The sequence below is a fragment of the Castanea sativa genome, chromosome 1, assembly GCF_040712315.1.
Source record: "Castanea sativa cultivar Marrone di Chiusa Pesio chromosome 1, ASM4071231v1".
Classification (NCBI taxonomy): Eukaryota; Viridiplantae; Streptophyta; class Magnoliopsida; order Fagales; family Fagaceae; genus Castanea; species Castanea sativa.
In genome coordinates this window covers 88,875,442-88,891,788 of record NC_134013.1, presented here as the reverse complement: position 1 = coordinate 88,891,788, position 16,347 = coordinate 88,875,442, and the positions used below count along the sequence as shown (strand labels likewise).

The 16,347-nt window shown below is 34.8% G+C and overlaps 2 protein-coding genes across 5 annotated transcripts; one reads left to right on the top strand and one right to left on the bottom strand.

The window, feature by feature from the left end:
- The first annotated feature begins 2,932 nt into the window (after positions 1-2,932).
- On the top strand, positions 2,933-8,178 carry LOC142619040 (uncharacterized). Of its 2 annotated transcripts, XM_075792125.1 has the most exons (11): positions 2,933-3,253; positions 3,977-4,033; positions 4,641-4,718; positions 5,171-5,224; positions 6,052-6,134; positions 6,521-6,620; positions 6,698-6,760; positions 6,885-7,163; positions 7,295-7,332; positions 7,594-7,654; positions 7,770-7,910. In XM_075792125.1, exons 1-10 carry the CDS (start codon positions 3,005-3,007, stop codon positions 7,616-7,618), a joined length of 1,026 nt encoding a protein of 341 aa, XP_075648240.1. In that variant the 5' UTR covers positions 2,933-3,004; the 3' UTR covers positions 7,619-7,654; positions 7,770-7,910. The 2 variants fall into 2 exon arrangements, with proteins under 2 accessions (XP_075648240.1, XP_075648234.1); XM_075792119.1 differs by lacking the exon at positions 7,295-7,332 and having other exon boundaries at positions 7,770-8,178.
- A 411-nt stretch (positions 8,179-8,589) lies between these two features.
- LOC142619018 (uncharacterized) lies at positions 8,590-16,009 on the bottom strand. 3 transcript variants are annotated; one of them, XM_075792094.1, is made up of 9 exons: positions 15,897-16,009; positions 14,003-14,689; positions 13,793-13,870; positions 13,374-13,617; positions 12,367-12,466; positions 10,981-11,119; positions 10,055-10,480; positions 9,030-9,269; positions 8,590-8,913 (listed from the first exon to the last, which is right to left on the bottom strand). In XM_075792094.1, the coding sequence occupies exons 2-8, from the start codon at positions 14,615-14,617 to the stop codon at positions 9,072-9,074; spliced, it is 1,800 nt and encodes a 599-aa protein (XP_075648209.1). In that variant the 5' UTR covers positions 14,618-14,689; positions 15,897-16,009; the 3' UTR covers positions 8,590-8,913; positions 9,030-9,071. The 3 variants fall into 3 exon arrangements, with proteins under 3 accessions (XP_075648209.1, XP_075648213.1, XP_075648221.1); XM_075792098.1 differs by having other exon boundaries at positions 14,003-14,678; XM_075792106.1 differs by having other exon boundaries at positions 14,003-14,652.
- Between the last annotated feature and the right edge of the window lie 338 nt (positions 16,010-16,347).

Sequence of the window (16,347 nt, the reverse complement as noted above, 5' to 3'; positions counted from 1 at the left end):
GGCTCAAAGACTATGTGATGAGGTTCCAGTTATTACTTTACTTAGAACACCCGATTTCCGAAATCTATTGGCAAGCTGCTAATTTCATATGGGTGATGGATCCTATGCCAAATTTTAATTAAACATTACCGTTTGCCCCCAGAGGATGGAATGTGGAGAACTCATGGACCATGGCATTTGCTTTATAAATATCTAATTGTATCAATTTGAAATTTCAGGGTAAACTCATTAAAGGAGAAGACTGACCATTTTTATAAACTAGAAATCTAAATATATCTATTGAAGACTTGAAGTGGCTCTAGTGTTAAACAAAAATGGTAATAAAAAAGAAAGGAAAAAAAGTAGACCAAAACCCAGATCCAAGTAATTCACAAAATCATTTAAATTGTATTATGTTATTTACTGGCGAATCCATAATCCATCTTCATAGTAGACTTGAAATGGTACGAATTCCCCTGAGATGATGGTAAATTACCGCTTGAAAGGTTTGACTTAAAATTGACACATGAGCTTCTCTTAAGATAAGTAACAAATGTTGTACACTTACTTTCAAAAGGCCAACAAATTTGGTTTTCAAAATATGCATATATACTACCATACTCTATACTTAATTTGAGAAAAAATACACTTATTTGGTATTGATGTATTTTTATTTGAAAATGTATGCTTTAAATAATGCTCTATTAGAATATAATCCGGTGAGAGGTGACTAAGATTCATTCTAATCAATTTGTTTCTAGTCTGATAACACCCACCCCTTCATAAGAGTGATCAACAGGCAGCAGCCCACCTAATTTGCTTCATTTGTCCGATTTGAAGGGTTGTGAATGGTTATGAACGAGCAAGCGATCAGTTAGATATGGGTTCCTTGTTTATTGTAATCATTAGCCACATTTATGAAAATAATGGATTCAAAGGTGATCGATTGAAATCAACTAAGAACTAAAATAAAATTGCATTAGAATGAAAAATCAAAACTGGAGAAACAGTTTCTGTCCAGATTTGAGAAGTCAAAACTAAGATAAAGTTACATTAAAAAAAATGAAAACAATTTTGATTATTCTCTTACATAACAAGTCTATTCATAAATTTAAAAAAAAAAGAAAAAAAAAAGAGTATTTATAATCTCTAACTACTAAGAAATAAACTAACAGTTACAACTAAGCTGCCTATCAGAGTCCGTTTGGATAGAACTTATTTTGCTAAAACTGAAAATTGAAAACTGAAAACACTGTAGCAAAATAATTTTTAAATGTGTGAATAGTACTGTGTGACCCATTTTTAATAAAAAAGTTGCTGAAAAGTAAAATTTGTGGGACCCATGAACAGTGCATTTGTGCACTGTTCATGGCTAAAAAGTCAAACCTTGTGGCTGGGTTAAAAAAAAAAAAAAAAAAAAAAAGAAGCAAAACGCGGACGTGGACGCAGAAGCTTGGATCCAAACGCCCTCTCAACATCATGAGTCAAAGCTGAAATTAAAGACAATACATGATAGATTTGAATAGTCAAAATAGACGGTTGACTGTTTGCCCAAGAAATTAGAAAGGGTGTTTGGTTGGTTTGGCTTAAGATTAGAGGGTGGTTGGTTGCCAGTCATAGAGTAGAGCGAGGGTTGGTTGGCAAAAGGGTAGAGGGTGGCTACATCATGTGATTCATATGAAGAAGCTACGGAAAATAATAGGTTCAAGATCAATTCAACGAGCCTGACTGCCCACCTGAAGGTGGGTAATGGACAGTTTCGTTCACTTTATTAGTTGGCAGCAAGTGGGAGAATTTGTCACTTTAAAGGGATTTGGTTGAGTATTGGTTTAAACCCCAACTTGAGCATTGACCAACCCATGATCATATGATCCTTGTCTTTGTGTCTCCCGTGTGGTGAGTCAAACTCATCTCCCTACTTTAGTCCTAAGAAAAGTGTTTTCGTGACCTATCACCATCCACCCAAAATTGGGTGACAAGTAGCTTCATCCAATCTGTCGATCAATAATGAGTGGGAGAATTTGCACATCGAAAGGATCATGTCAAAACTCAAAACCCCCCGTTAGAAGCATGATTGACAATTGGCCATGATCATGCCTACCCCTTTTTATTCTTTTTGGTTGGACCCACCTCCTCCTCTCTAGTTCCCCCAAAACAAGTAATAGAGAAAGTTTATAGACACAAAAAATTTACAACTATTGATGTGATAGATTGTTAGTAGTAGGTAAAAAAAAGCAATGTCAATGGTGTCTACAAACCAACCAAACCTGTTGGAATCTTCTGATCCACTGCCATCCAACCCAAACTCGATTGATTCGATGAGCATGGTGGTTGGCGGCAGTTTAGAAGATGAAGATCTGACAAGGTTGGTTCAAGTGACAGGTGAAAGAGATTCAAACCCGACAAACTCGACTTGCCTAAAACTCCTATTTTCCACCCTTTTTTGACTAGTTCTTCATCCATATAAGGGTCTTTTTGTCATCCTCTACAATATTCCAGTCAGATTTTGCTTGTATTTTTAGTAAGTTTTAGATTTCTCTCTCCATCGATATAAGGAGATCTTGGCTAGATCCAATGAAAGTTTGGCCGATTTGGTGAAATTTACTCCACTGCCACAAACCTGAATCTAACCGATACCCGCCTTTCACTTGATGAGGTCTGATTCGACATTCTTTCATGGTCAACAGCAAGTTCCGTTCTTTCCCACATGAATTGGTTCCGTCGAGTCTATGTTTGGTACAAATTCGACTTGCGGACACTATCCAAATTGGAACTAGTAAAAATTTTTCAATTCAATTGTTATTAAAAATATCGTAAAAGGTTTTGTGTTTATAGCATTGCTCAAAGCCTCAAAGTAATATACTAATATTCATTCCAATCCAGGTTGGGAACAACAGAACCGTGCACCCAAACACCAGCTAAAACCCTTAAACCCTATGCCCTCAACATTTCAGAACCAGAAAAACCCCTACTACGGTACTGTTTGGAAGCTGGGAAAGCAAGAGAGAAAAAAAAATAGTGACCCATGACGGAAAGTCCAAAGCACTTGCTAGACACCCCCTCCGAGGCCCCTCAACGACCCTCCAAAATAGCAAAAACCACCACCGACTCCAAAGACGAAGAGGAACAACAACAAGAACAAGAACAATCGGAAAAGCCCACGAATCCAAATCCTAGAATGCAACGGTACCTGGTCGCAATAGAGTACATTGGGACTCGTTTCTCTGGGTCCCAGCAACAGCTCAATTGCCGTACAGTCGTTGGGGTTCTTCAGGTACTTATTTATTTTAAAATTTTGTATTTTTTGTTTTTGTTTTTTTAGTTCTTTGGAGCCAAAGAAATTTTGAGTTTATGATTAAGGAACAGTGTGTTAGTTCCTGATTGCTAAAATTACACCAATAAGTCTCTGTTTGATTGTTGAGAAAATGGAGTTAAAGTGAGTTTTTTGTTTTTGTTTTTGGAATTAATGAAGGTATCACATTGTAGAAAGTGGATTAAATGAGTTTTTAGATTAGTTCAATTGGGCTTGGTTGCTTCTTTTATTATGTTTGGATGTTGAGAAATCAGAAGAAAACAAAGGAAAATGGAAACTTTGAGTTTCATAACTTAAGTTTTGGTGTCCAGAATTATAAAATGTCCTGTCTTTTGTTTATGAGAAGTGCTATGTTGGGGTGGTGAGTGTAGCTTGCTACTGGTTCTAATTTGAACCCACCAATGAAATTACTTTTTTGCCTGCAAGTAACAACCAAAAACAATTTGCCACTTAAGATTTGTTGTAAAAGTGTTTTGGTCATAGCATTTGCTTTGTTTATTGCTTATTATCTATTATTTCTATTTTTTATCGTCCTGGTAGCAAGAAAAATTTGAGTAATTTGTTTGTCAATAATTGGTACAGTTCTTGCATTTTCAGTTTTTATGGATGTACTTGGATGAGAATGCTAATTTTAGTTTCATATTGGTTGCTTGGCTAATCTGGGGTGTTTAATGGTTTGTGTAGGACGCTTTTCATAAATTTATTGGCCAGCCAGTTTCAATTTTTTGTTCAAGTCGAACGGTAAGTATACCTTTTTCTTTCCAATTCTTTCTTTCATTCTTAAGGTTGCAACTGAACACAGGCAAATGAGTCATTTTCCATAAAAATATATCTGGCTGTTACACAGTATAAAGAAAAATATATCAATATAAATGTTCTATGCAACGTAGAATTGCTTTGCTCCTTTGTCTATAATTTTATCTGCAACCATTTTTTGTGGGTTTCTACTAAGACTTTGGATCCATTGATAGAAGTCTGTATGTGGATAAAAAATATTTTTATATCTAACCTCGTAATAATAAATTGTTGGAGCTGGTAAGATAATTTGCTTCATAGTAGTCAAATAATTTATTTTTTATTATGAAAAAAATCTAAAGACTCACTTAATTATGTCTGTCACTACTTTGTCTATTGATTGATGTTACCGTCTGCTTGCTTGAAATAATGCATTTGCATGCGGCAGAAATATGCTCTTCATCTTTGTAATACTCCTTCCACACTACAATATATGCTATGCCTTCCCTTTTGGGTTGTTTCAAAATAAATGAGTCTCTTAGTTATCTTTTAGCGTGTGCTATTTTTATCTAGGACATGATGTGCAGGGATGTTCTCTTTCTCATTACTGCAGGATGCAGGAGTGCATGCCTTATCAAATGTTTGTCATGTAGATGTTGAACGCATAAGCAAAAGAAAGCCAGGTGAAGTGGTATGCCAACTATTAGTTATTATATAAGTCTCTTTCTAGAGAATATGTGATATGCTCATGGTGCCGATATAACTTGAAGTGAACCCCTATTTGTGTTTTTCGTATAGCAATGAATAGGAAAAAAAAAAAAAATACTCCTAAGTCTATGTAAGACTATTTTAGAGTTGTGTGTGTGCGTGCGCGTGCGCATGTGTTTCAAAGCACTTTAAAGTTTCTAGTATTTACTGTAATCTAGTTTTTGTTACTTGGGTTGATAAAAATGAATGTGTTTCTTTGCATTGATTTTAGAATTTTTGAAGTCAATAACATCATAACTTAATGATGCTTTATATAGATGACATATTAACACCTTTTTTTAAGCTCTCTGTAACGCACACGCAAATTTTGATTTTTGTGAGTTTTGCTGTTCAATTAAGTTTCTGAACTGCTGTTTTTTTCCTTTTCAAATGCAGTTATCACCTCATGAACCTACAGTGGTCAAAAAAGCTGTGAACCATTTCTTACAGGTGTGGTTTCTTATATCTAGCAATTTTTCAAGAATTGTGGCTGCATGCATCTTCTGTATTCTCTTTGCCATATGCCCTGGTTGACCTGCTTCGCTCTTCACATTATAAGCAAACAAAGTCACAAGGAGATTTCCTATTTGCATCACCGTCATTTCCCTATTTTAATTTATATGTGTTATATCTGGATTTTCACAGGAAGATATACTTCTACAGCTATGAATTGATTATCCCTGGAATTGTCTAAACATCAATAAATTTCATGGAAATTTTGTATGCTCTTAATTTTAGGATTTTTCTTTATAAAAAATTGGCCAAATTATACTAATCTCTTAAAATTTTACAGTACCAAGAATCACATTACACATAATGTTTTCTATACCATAAAATTTTCAGCAGTGAGGTGGTGATGCTTGTTGTGGCTGTTACAATATATTTTGTTCTAATTTTATTGAATGTCATTCTAACTTCACTCTCATTATGCTCTGTATTTTTTAGTGCGGTCCAAACCATTGTTTAAATTCTAGCGGTTAGGATGTGGATGATTCTGTTCCAAAACATCATATTCATTGAACTGCCTTAATCTGTGATGGTCTCAACTTGCTAGATATCTTCTTAGGTTGCGGAACACGAGAAACCATTTAATCTGTTTCGATATAACCTTCTGCATCTGGGTGTATGTATATGAATTTGTGGATCCAAAACACACCAGAATGTATACTTCAAGTTTAACTTATGAATTGGGGTCATTCTGCCCATCTCTTGCATCATTGTTTATAGGATCCTGACACATTTTTCATTTAAATTTTTGTTTTTTATTTTTTATGCAGAAGAATGAAGGTGATGTAACGGTGATTGATGTTCGATGTGTTCCAGCTGATTTTCATGCTAGGTTCAAAGCTAAAGAGCGCACGTAGGTACTCATTAATCCAAATTTTATTGATACAAACTGCAGCTAATAAAAGTGGACATTCACAATTTTACGTTACTTCCAACTAAGCTTTAGCTTATACAGTAGTCTGTTGGATGTATACCCTGTGTTGCATCTGTCTGCCATTTTGAACATAACAATGGTATCAACCAGAGAGGGATTGCTTAGGTTGGAATTTTTCGGCCGTATATGTTCCAGTTATTTGATTGTGATTAGGATTTTTTATATACTAATATTCAACTCTGGAGTACTGTCAGAAGTGCACCTGTGGTTTCACTTTGTTTAAATAAATGTTTTTATATTTTGGTGTTTGATTATTTTTAAAACTTGAACTAACTGTTTGGATTATTGCTCAACATCTTGTTTAGGTACTTTTACCGTTTGCTCTCTGGGCCAGAATCTTTGTCAACCTTTGAGAGAGACCGAGCATGGCATGTTCCTGAGGAGTTAGATCTTCTTGCTATGCAGGTTGTTAACAAATTTCAACAGATTATGTTTGCCAAGTTATACCCTATTTTTTTTTTTTTAAATCATTAATCTTGCAGGAAGCATGCAAAGTTCTTGTTGGACATCATGATTTTAGTTCCTTTAGAGCAGCTGGTTGTCAGGTTGTTCCTAATCTACAAGGATAATAGTTGGCAAATACTGATTTTTTTTTTTTTTGGGAATATTCTTTCAATATAAATTTCTCCTGCCTATCTTAACAGCTGTAAAATGGCACTTCAATTTCAGGCTAAATCACCAATGAGAACTTTAGATGAACTAAATGTTTCCGAGGTAGTTACAAATCCATATTTCCCATCAATAATTGAAAGGGGACAAAACGATCAAACCCAGGAAGATCTTCATGCAAGCTCCAACACGTCTGAGACTGACCTGCCTCTTAGTTCTATATCAATTGATGATAAGGCAAGAGGCTTCAATGGTGGAGCTGATCTTGGATTTGGCATAAGAAGAAGGCATCGTTGCTTTGTAGTAACAACACGTTCACGCTCTTTTCTTTACCACCAGGTTATCTACCTTTTAGTTAATTGTTCACTTGTTATTCATATGGACTTAAATAGTATCAAAATTTCAGTATTCCAACAATTAAGTTTGTACTTATGTCCTTCTCTAAAATGTATTACCCTTTTGTCAATTAGTTCATGCATTGCAAGATATCCTCTGAAATCATGATCAGGTTTGTTGGCGGCCAAATTTTAATTGTTTGAGATAATATATATAAAGCTTTATAAAAGCCAAAAGCCTTTTATAGCTCAAGGCATTCAAACCCTGGTTCCCCTCATAAAGGAGACAAGGTAATATCACTAAGCTATAAAAGGCTTTTGGCATTTAGAAATATTTCAAACAAGTTGTCTTACTGACTATAGCCTCCAAAATTTCTAGTGGTAGTTTAGGTTATTCACGACCGGTCCATCTGAAACTGTGTAATTTTTCCCAGGTTAGACTGCTTGTTGGTGTTCTAAAAGCTGTTGGAACCAGAGAGTTGACAATTGCAGATGGTGATCTACCTTTCTATAGCTCTCTTTGTTTTGTTTATTTTAATACAGATTGAAAACTGTTTGCTTTCTTCATTTGGACTGAATTCTTTGTCTTTCTTGTACCGAATAATTTCAGTTGAGAGAATCCTAAATGCAAAGACTGTGACTGCTGCAAGTCCCATGGCCCCTGCATGCGGTCTCTACCTTGGTCATGTGAAATATGATCTGCCCTGATATTATAATGGATTTTTGGTTTCATCAAAACATGCCATGAACTTCTTTGTCACCTGAATATACAGTCCAGCAAATTTTCCATCTGCAACGTTGCCAATATCCATGCAGTGGTCGACATAGGATGAAGACTGCTTACAGATGTATAATCATTTATTTGCACTTATGCTATGACAGATTGGTGGTCACTGAGGCATGAGAAGAGCAACTTTACTGCAATGCAATTGTCTGGAATTTTTAACTGCCTGGATGTGCCCTTTTTTTTTTTATAGAGGGTTGGATCTTGAAAATGAATGACATTGATTGAAAACTAATCCTTCTTTGGTCGTATACCTCTGCATTGTCTTATTTATTTATTTTTGTTAGACTAAAAAAATAAAAAAGAATACACTTAAAACTAAGTTTATAAAATTATTATATAATGAAAATCTATATTGCAAGCTAGTTTACTTTATACAGGTCAAATGGATTATAATGAAAAGTGAACATGACACTGTTAGAAGAATTAGCACGCACAAAGAGCTTCTGCTTACAAACTATTTGCATGGGGAGATCATACATCTAAATAGAGGTATTGGCTGACGTACGTTTTGCCTTGATCTAAGGTACAAGCTGTTTGCATGACTCCTGTTTTACTACAACACTTCTAAAAGCGACATTAGTTAGCCTGGTTGTCAAGTACAGACTTTGGAAAATGCGCAGGATCCAAGCATTGCCATAAACCATTTGCAATCTAACTCATCATAAAACATAAACTGAAAATGTGCTTTTACAAGTTAGAATTGTCATTTGCAGATACACGATGAAGAACCAAATTCTTGAATCTTGCTAGATCATGTACAATCTCACATGTAATATTATGTCCCTCCTCCAAGGAACTACAAACCATTACATTGATGACTTGAAACTACTTTTGAAATCATTTGTCCAGCCGCTTTTGTGAGAGAAGTAATTCTAAAACAAGCATCCAGCTGTGCATGCTCATTCTCCTTTGACACAACATGCATCCTATAGCAAGTGCAAGGAGAAGTAAACTTCAGCATCAAACACTGCAAGAAGGGCATCCATGTCATTCAGCGGTTTTTCAATTTCGCTTTGATCCTGTACTAGGTAATAACTATACAATAAAATATTTAGGAGTGTAAAAAGGAAAACAAAACAACACCTCAGATCTATGCAACCAATGTACATGCATCAGAACAAGCATTTATTTCATGAAAGTTGCAATAGCTGCATGGATGGAACTAGTACGAGCAGAGCGATGATGCTGATTCAGTGAATGGGGTCCACTCCAGACAGACTTATGGTTGTCAGGGAAGAGAATTCCGCATAAGTCCAAAAGCATGGGATTTTCAAGCTCGAGGTTCTTACACACTTTAGATTTTTTGTGCTTTTCTTGTAATTCCTGTGACAAAATCAAACTGTAAGTAAAACTTGCATATTCAAGTGTCCAGCATGTAAAAGGTACAACATCTAAATTAGGATGTTCTAGTCCAGTGTAAGTTAATGAAACAAATACATTAATAAATAAAATTCAAATCTTTGGGTCTATCTTGAGCTCAAGTCCGTTTATAGCTTGAAGAAAGTTCCATTGCATCCTACGTGAAATTTTTGTGTTTTAACAACACCTCCCATATAAAACTAAAATTTTAATATTTCCTTTCACTACTAGGTCAAAGTCAATTAATTTTGAAAAAAAACTTTTGAGCCTGCTATATTGCATGTATAGAATCTTAAATTCAAATTCAAAGAAAGATTATTGATATTTTACAGACATGCCCACTTGACAAGGATATTTTATAGATATGCCTGCATTAAGATATCTGTTTTCATAACTAAGGAAGGATTCCCCCCACAACAGAAATTTGGGTGATCTAGCATTAATGTAAGGTACATTTAGCTAATAGCAAATACATCCTTCTTATTTAAGCATGCCTGATAAGCTTGAAGATTACCCAATAATTATAAGGCACATTCTGATATACACGCACCAACATTGAAATGATTTAATGATGATACCTCTTAGAGTTTAATTCTGTACTTTTGAAATGACAGGTTAATGGCAAGGTAAATTGGTGGTAAAATGAAGGAAAGCTATGCCATTCTCCATCATGAATTTGCAGAACAAGTTGTTATGTATATTTAAATTAAGGATCGCACAATTGATGCCAAAACAATGATTCAAAATACCTTATGTTTCTGTTGTTGAACTGCAGCAGTTTTGGCTTCCTGCCTCATCAATATATCCTCTTTCTGAGTATCAACTCGAACTCCAACACCTGACTTCTCCACAATTCTTAGCTTAGGCTGTCTCTCATGCTCCTCCTCTGATCTCTCACCAAACTGTGGCTGCTCTGGAGTTCCATTCTCATGTTTCTTTTGAGTCTCTAACTCATTCTCTTCCTCATCCTCCTCCTCCTCCTCCTCTTCTTCTTCGTCTTCTTCCTCCTCTTCCTCCTCCCCTTGCTTCTCCTCCAAAGGGCCATGCTGCTCCTCAGGAACATCCAATTTCACCTCCTCTACTTTCTGTTGTACCTCAGCATCTGCATCTGGGTCTAGTGATTCATCATTTGATGATGAATCTTCAGCACTAGGACTTTCCACATGTTGACCTTCCTTTAACAGCCAATGCAAAAAAAAGTTCATAATGTCATACAATAACTAAAATAATAATCATACATCTTTTGAAAAAAAGAAAAAGAAAAACATAAAACTTTCATATATGTTGCCTCTGTTAAAATTTTCAAAAATCAGAAACCCAGGGGGTGTTTGGTACTACAACTTAAACAACAGTTTTCAGATTTTAAACAACATTACACGTATTTCTACACACTTTTTCACCCACACGTATTTCCAAAAATTACAAAAAATGTTATTAGAACATACCAAACAGCCCCCTAGTAGTCATAAAATAGCATATCAGATCTGTCAAAATATTTGATACCCCAAAAGTTGCTATTTCCTGGGATCCCTAAATATGTATACCTATACTGCGTGTATGTGTAATAAGTAAAAACTTCTCTACAGCTACACATAACATTTGCAAGACTACAAAGTGAAAATCCAATCACAGTCAAGGAAAAGTTGCACTAAGTCATTAGTCAAACTCATTGTACCTCTTGCTGGGTCTCCTCAGTATAATTATTATCAGTAGCTCCTATATGGCCTTTGGCAAGACGAGCATTCTCCTCACGCTCCCTCCTACGACGCTTGAGAACACATATTGCACATAAACAATCATTTTTATGGCGCCTTCTGCAAATGAGAACTTCACAATATAAGAAAAGTTTTTGAACCATTTTTGTAAGAATAATAAGACAAAACTCTCTATTGTGCAAGTGAGCACACACAGCACTCTAATGATGCGCACAGGCACCCACACAGAACTCCAATGACACACACACACTCCTACTTAAGTTTCAAGCCACTCTTTTATAAACTCACTATTAAAAGCAATTGAGAGAATCCAGATGCACCTGATATCACTGTCAAGCATCTTAAAGCAATTGTAAAAAATGATGACAATGATACCTGCTATGCTTCACAGTGCTTGTCACAAGCCTTTACTTCTTCTTGGGGTTATCTCATTGGGATCACTTCTTGGTATTTTGACAATGACAGTAATCACTCTCAAAATCCAAAGAAGTAAATCCCCAGTTCCCTTACTGAATTATCATTTTTAATTACATATATATATACACACACACACACACATGTAATTTTTAGGAAAAAGTAATTACCAGAAAATACAAAAAAAAAAAAAAAAAAAAAAACTAGATTCCTGTCCTCCCACTATCCGTTGTCAGGAAGTGACAAGCTTCTGGTGCAAACCACATTAAGCATATAAAAGAGGTCCTATATGGGGCCTGCTGGCAACCCATGGGTCCTATTGTAGACGTCACACAATAATAAATTTCCTCTGGTTTTTTATAAATTAACAAAGTACTAACAGTCTAGAAAACATTAAAATCTGAAGATAAGGGGCACATTTGATAATTTTACTGATTCAAGTATTTTCCTTGAGTCTTATATGGGTTATTCAGTATCTAAGTTAGTTGATGATTTGGTGCAAAGCTATGAGTTATCAATTGATTTTCAATTTGACCTAGGCTGACTGTAAATTATTATAAAGTGCTCCACTCCTTCAAATTTCCATCACTTATCTGAATTCCTGTTCATTTGCTTTTGCACAAATACAACCTAAAAACTACCAGAAATGATAGCCTTTATAAAATGTGCATCCTAACATTAACTCTGCTTTTCGCTCAATAAACCATACGATACCCATGCTGATGATTTTGGCTGTAGACAGGCCCTACAACCAAAACTGTCAAAAAGACCCAAATATTATTTATTGCATTGTTCCATTTACGATATTTCTATACTGCTATTCTACTACTTGCTCCATATAGAAATTTACCCTTGGACCAGGGAACATCTGGGAGCATTCCCATATGAATATAATAGCAACTAAATACAAGAAGTTATAGGCATAAAAGTACCCATGACGTTTTCCTGTCTTCTGCTTTGGTTGACTGCCTTTTACATGCACTTTTCCCTGACTGGACACAGAAACATCCTCAACTTGAATGCTTTCAGCCCCTAACACAATGGAAATAAATAATGCTCAGACTGCTGTCAGGAAAATGAAAGCTGGCATCTTTATACCAGCAACAAGGCAAGATGATTGCACAGTGGGCCATTATTCAATATGCATAACTCTTTTTTTGATAGATAGAATTTCAACCTATGACATCTGCTCCATGATGATTGCTCATTATTATCACATCAAGACAACGGTAGGCAGGGTTCAAACCCCAAATTTCTTATTTGACGACAAGAGACTTTACCATTTGAACTAATTGGAACCCGCCAATATACATAACTCTAAAGTTCATATTAACTTGGCAAGCAAATAACTACATCACAGCATAGTATGAAAAACGGATACCATATTCATCGGCAAGAACATATACGCATAAAAAAATCAGCAGAGGCTTACTGCAAGAAAAAAGTACCTATCAGCTGTGTGTGCAAACCTAGTCATAAACACATTGCCTTAATCACCAAAAGTTTTTCTTCTTCCTCACTTGATTTCATTGACTGTGTGAATATTAAACTACAATTTTTAAACAATGCTCCTGTATGCGTCCTGTGTACTTGAGTTGCCCTTTTGTAATAAAGCTTCTATTTATCCAAAAAGTCTAATTGTTAGAACAACAACTTTAAGATCACTATTAATTGATAGACCATGCAAGAAATTTCGATGTACATAATTCAACACATATTTCAAAACAATTAGTTCCTGAATACCCAAGAGAAGGCAAAGATATTCAAAAAACAAGGGCAGAGTTTTTGCCAATGACCACACTCATCAATTGCATTGCTCATCAAATTTTTATTTATATTCACTAGACTCACAGAATAAGAAATGCACAAACCAAATTCAGCTTGATGAAAAAAATTGAAAGGAATTAACTGGAAGAGAGCATAACCACAGAAGTCTCACCCTTAGTTCCCCATTGTTGTTCACTGTATAACCCAGCAGCTGTCCAATACTTCATAAAATTCTTCTTCACCCGCTTCATAAGGTCCAAAATATAGTCACCTTTATTGTTATACTTATTGCAATTCTCCCAAATGTACTGTACATCCTTATAAACATCCTCTGAGTTCATATACTTCACACCATTTTCAAGATTGCCACATATCGTTCCAAAATCCATTGGTGTATCTATGACATCAAAGTAATCCTGGTTCCAAACAAACACCACCCACCCCAAGGGAAGAATTTCATTAGTCAAATAAAAGAGACAGGGTACGACAACATGATGGTATAACCTAAGAAATTACCATCCATTGTGGACTATAAATAATTTTAGTGTTTGACCCTAACTAAATACTGTATTTGTGCATATTCATACTTACAGGAATTCCCAGAGCTACAGGATCCACAGGGACATTGAAGGGCTCAGCTGCATCCATTTTCATTACCTTCTTTATCACCTGTGGAAGGATAAATGAAGACAAGAATATGCTCATATGCAGATATTTAAAAAAGAAAATAGCAACAAGATGTTAAAAAGTTTGCAAAATCAGAAGTTTAAACAAAGATTCATCTTAAACTTTCCAACATACCGTCAAGCAATCATCAAGTTCTTGCTTGCTAAATTGAGCATCCTGATGAGGTATCTTTAGTTCTCTCTGGTGTGGATTCTCACCCTGAGCCACAGCAGCACTACCACCACTTTGATAAACACTTGGATTACCCAAGATCATCGATGATTTAATCTTGATACTCCCAGCTTTCTTAGCTGGATTTCCTGAAACACCAATAGGCAATGAGTTTGCACTATCTTCCATTCTCTCCACACCTACACCTTGCCTTTCAAAACCCATTTGCTGGCTACTCTTATCAGTGTCACTGTGCGTGGGTGCATCGGAAGAAGTATGTTGAGATTCCAACATCTTACTTGTCCTCAGTTTCACTTTCACACGCCCAACTGACTTCCCCATTGCCTTATCAATGGAACCATCGGGATTAATACTTGCAACATTGTATGGCTGGTCAGTCCCCGTTGAAGAAGGTGTATCAACCTCCATTCCAGATTCATATTTGTTATCATTCCCAAAACCATCCAAACCCGAATTATCTTCCGTATTTACACTCACCAAATTTATGGATACCTCATTCTTACTCACCACAGGGGCCGCTTTTGGTTTTCCTTTCTTGTGCCCTCGCTTACGCTTCATATTCTAACCCCAAAAGTAATTTATTGTTTCCAACACTAACATCATCCAACAATAAGTTTCACTACAAAAATACTAGCATTCCATGTCACATTACAACAGGGCATATTGATTTCAGGAAAGAAATTAGAAGAAAAACTGGGCAAACCAGATTCTATATATATATATATATATATATATAGCAGGTATAATGAATGTGTAATCTTTGGACTTCTTTATATATATATATATATATATATATATATATATATATATATATATATATATACCTGCAATCAAGTAGTATGCATATTTTACCATTGGATTCCTAGCTCCAATTTCATAACCCAAAAAAGGAAAAGAAAAATTATTTTCTTCTATATTACATGCCACCAAACATTGAGCATCATTATAACAGTTATCCCATTGATTAGTTGAGCAAAAACCAATTCTTTTGAAGTAAATTAAACCCAGATTCTAAAAAGAAATAAGCTCAAAGATTACATATTCATTATACCTGCAATCAAATATTGTGCATATTTACCATGTAACCCCCAGCTCCAATTTCATAACCCAAAAATGAAACAGAAAAGAAAATCTTCTAAATTACAAGCAACCAAACAAGGAATTGAATTGAAAAATCTTCTCCTTTTAATTCATTTGAACAAAAACTGATTCTTCAGAAGAAAACTAAACCCAGATTCTAAAAAATAACAATTTTCCAAGGAAGTATATCTATTTGACAGGATTTTTTTTTTTTTTTTCCACAGAAGTTAAAATTCAATAAAGAAACTTTTCACACCACAAATTTAGAATATAGAACAAATTCTTAAACCCCCAAAACCCCAACCCCCAAAAAAAATCCAATGTGTAAATTTTTTCATTTAAAGAAGGAAAATTTAAAAAGAGATAAACTTTCGCTGAACCCACTTCATAAATCAATAAAATTATAACTTCTATATAGTATAAACCCTTGAAGTGAAATTTTTTTTTTCCCAAGAAACTATTTTCCGTCAAAACAAACACGGAATAGAAAGCAGAGAAACCCTAAAAGCGAGTCTGAAACATTTAAAAAAAAAAAAAGATTTAGAATGATTATCATAAGATTCATAACTAATATGGGATTTGGGTTTTAATTAATGGTGAAGAAAATCTAAAATTTAAGTCTTTTTTAGATGTTATTGAAAATCCCGATTGTTTTGTCAGAAAACGAGAATGACAGGCGGTTGTTAATCAATTATCATATAATAAAAATTTACACAATATTGAGATAGAGCGAGAGAGAGAGAGAGAGAGAGAGTACCTCTGATAAATCTGAGCAACAACGTTGTTTGTGTTTTCAAAAGTGTTTTTTTTTTTTTTTTTTAAATTTATATATATATGTTTTGGAGCGGGAGTTAGAGAGAGAGTTTGCACTTTACACGACCGAGAGACAAAAAGTCACTTAAAGTAACGTTTTAAATACAAAATAGAGAAATAATAATAATAATAATTCCTCCCAAAATAATAATAATAATAATAATTAAAAGTAGGTTTAATTACCACTTTAATCCCAAAGAGTGTTCACGGGTTCTATCTTGTATAAAAAAAAAGAGTATTCACGAGTTCAGTCAATTAGGTTTTTGCTCAACTTGTACCCATTTGATCATATCAGGTGAAAGGGAACGAAACTTACTATTAATCAATTAGAAACAACATCTTGACCTTGCAATTCTTCATGTGTGGTAGTTAGATTTGGTCAAAATCGATTAACG

Excerpts from the sequence above, each read along its gene's own strand:
- LOC142619018 (XM_075792094.1), bottom strand. The coding sequence starts at position 14,617 with ATGAAGCGTAAGCGAGGGCACAAGAAAGGAAAACCAAAAGCGGCCCCT. Across the intron at positions 12,467-13,373 it reads ACAACAATGGGGAACTAAGG|GGGCTGAAAGCATTCAAGTT; the intron begins GTGAGACTTCTG and ends CCATTGTGTTAG. Across the intron at positions 11,120-12,366 it reads AAGACAGGAAAACGTCATGG|AAGGCGCCATAAAAATGATT; the intron begins GTACTTTTATGC and ends TCTCATTTGCAG.
- LOC142619040 (XM_075792119.1), top strand. The coding sequence starts at position 3,005 with ATGACGGAAAGTCCAAAGCACTTGCTAGACACCCCCTCCGAGGCCCCT. Across the intron at positions 6,621-6,697 it reads TAGATCTTCTTGCTATGCAG|GAAGCATGCAAAGTTCTTGT; the intron begins GTTGTTAACAAA and ends TTAATCTTGCAG. Across the intron at positions 7,655-7,769 it reads AGAGTTGACAATTGCAGATG|TTGAGAGAATCCTAAATGCA; the intron begins GTGATCTACCTT and ends GAATAATTTCAG.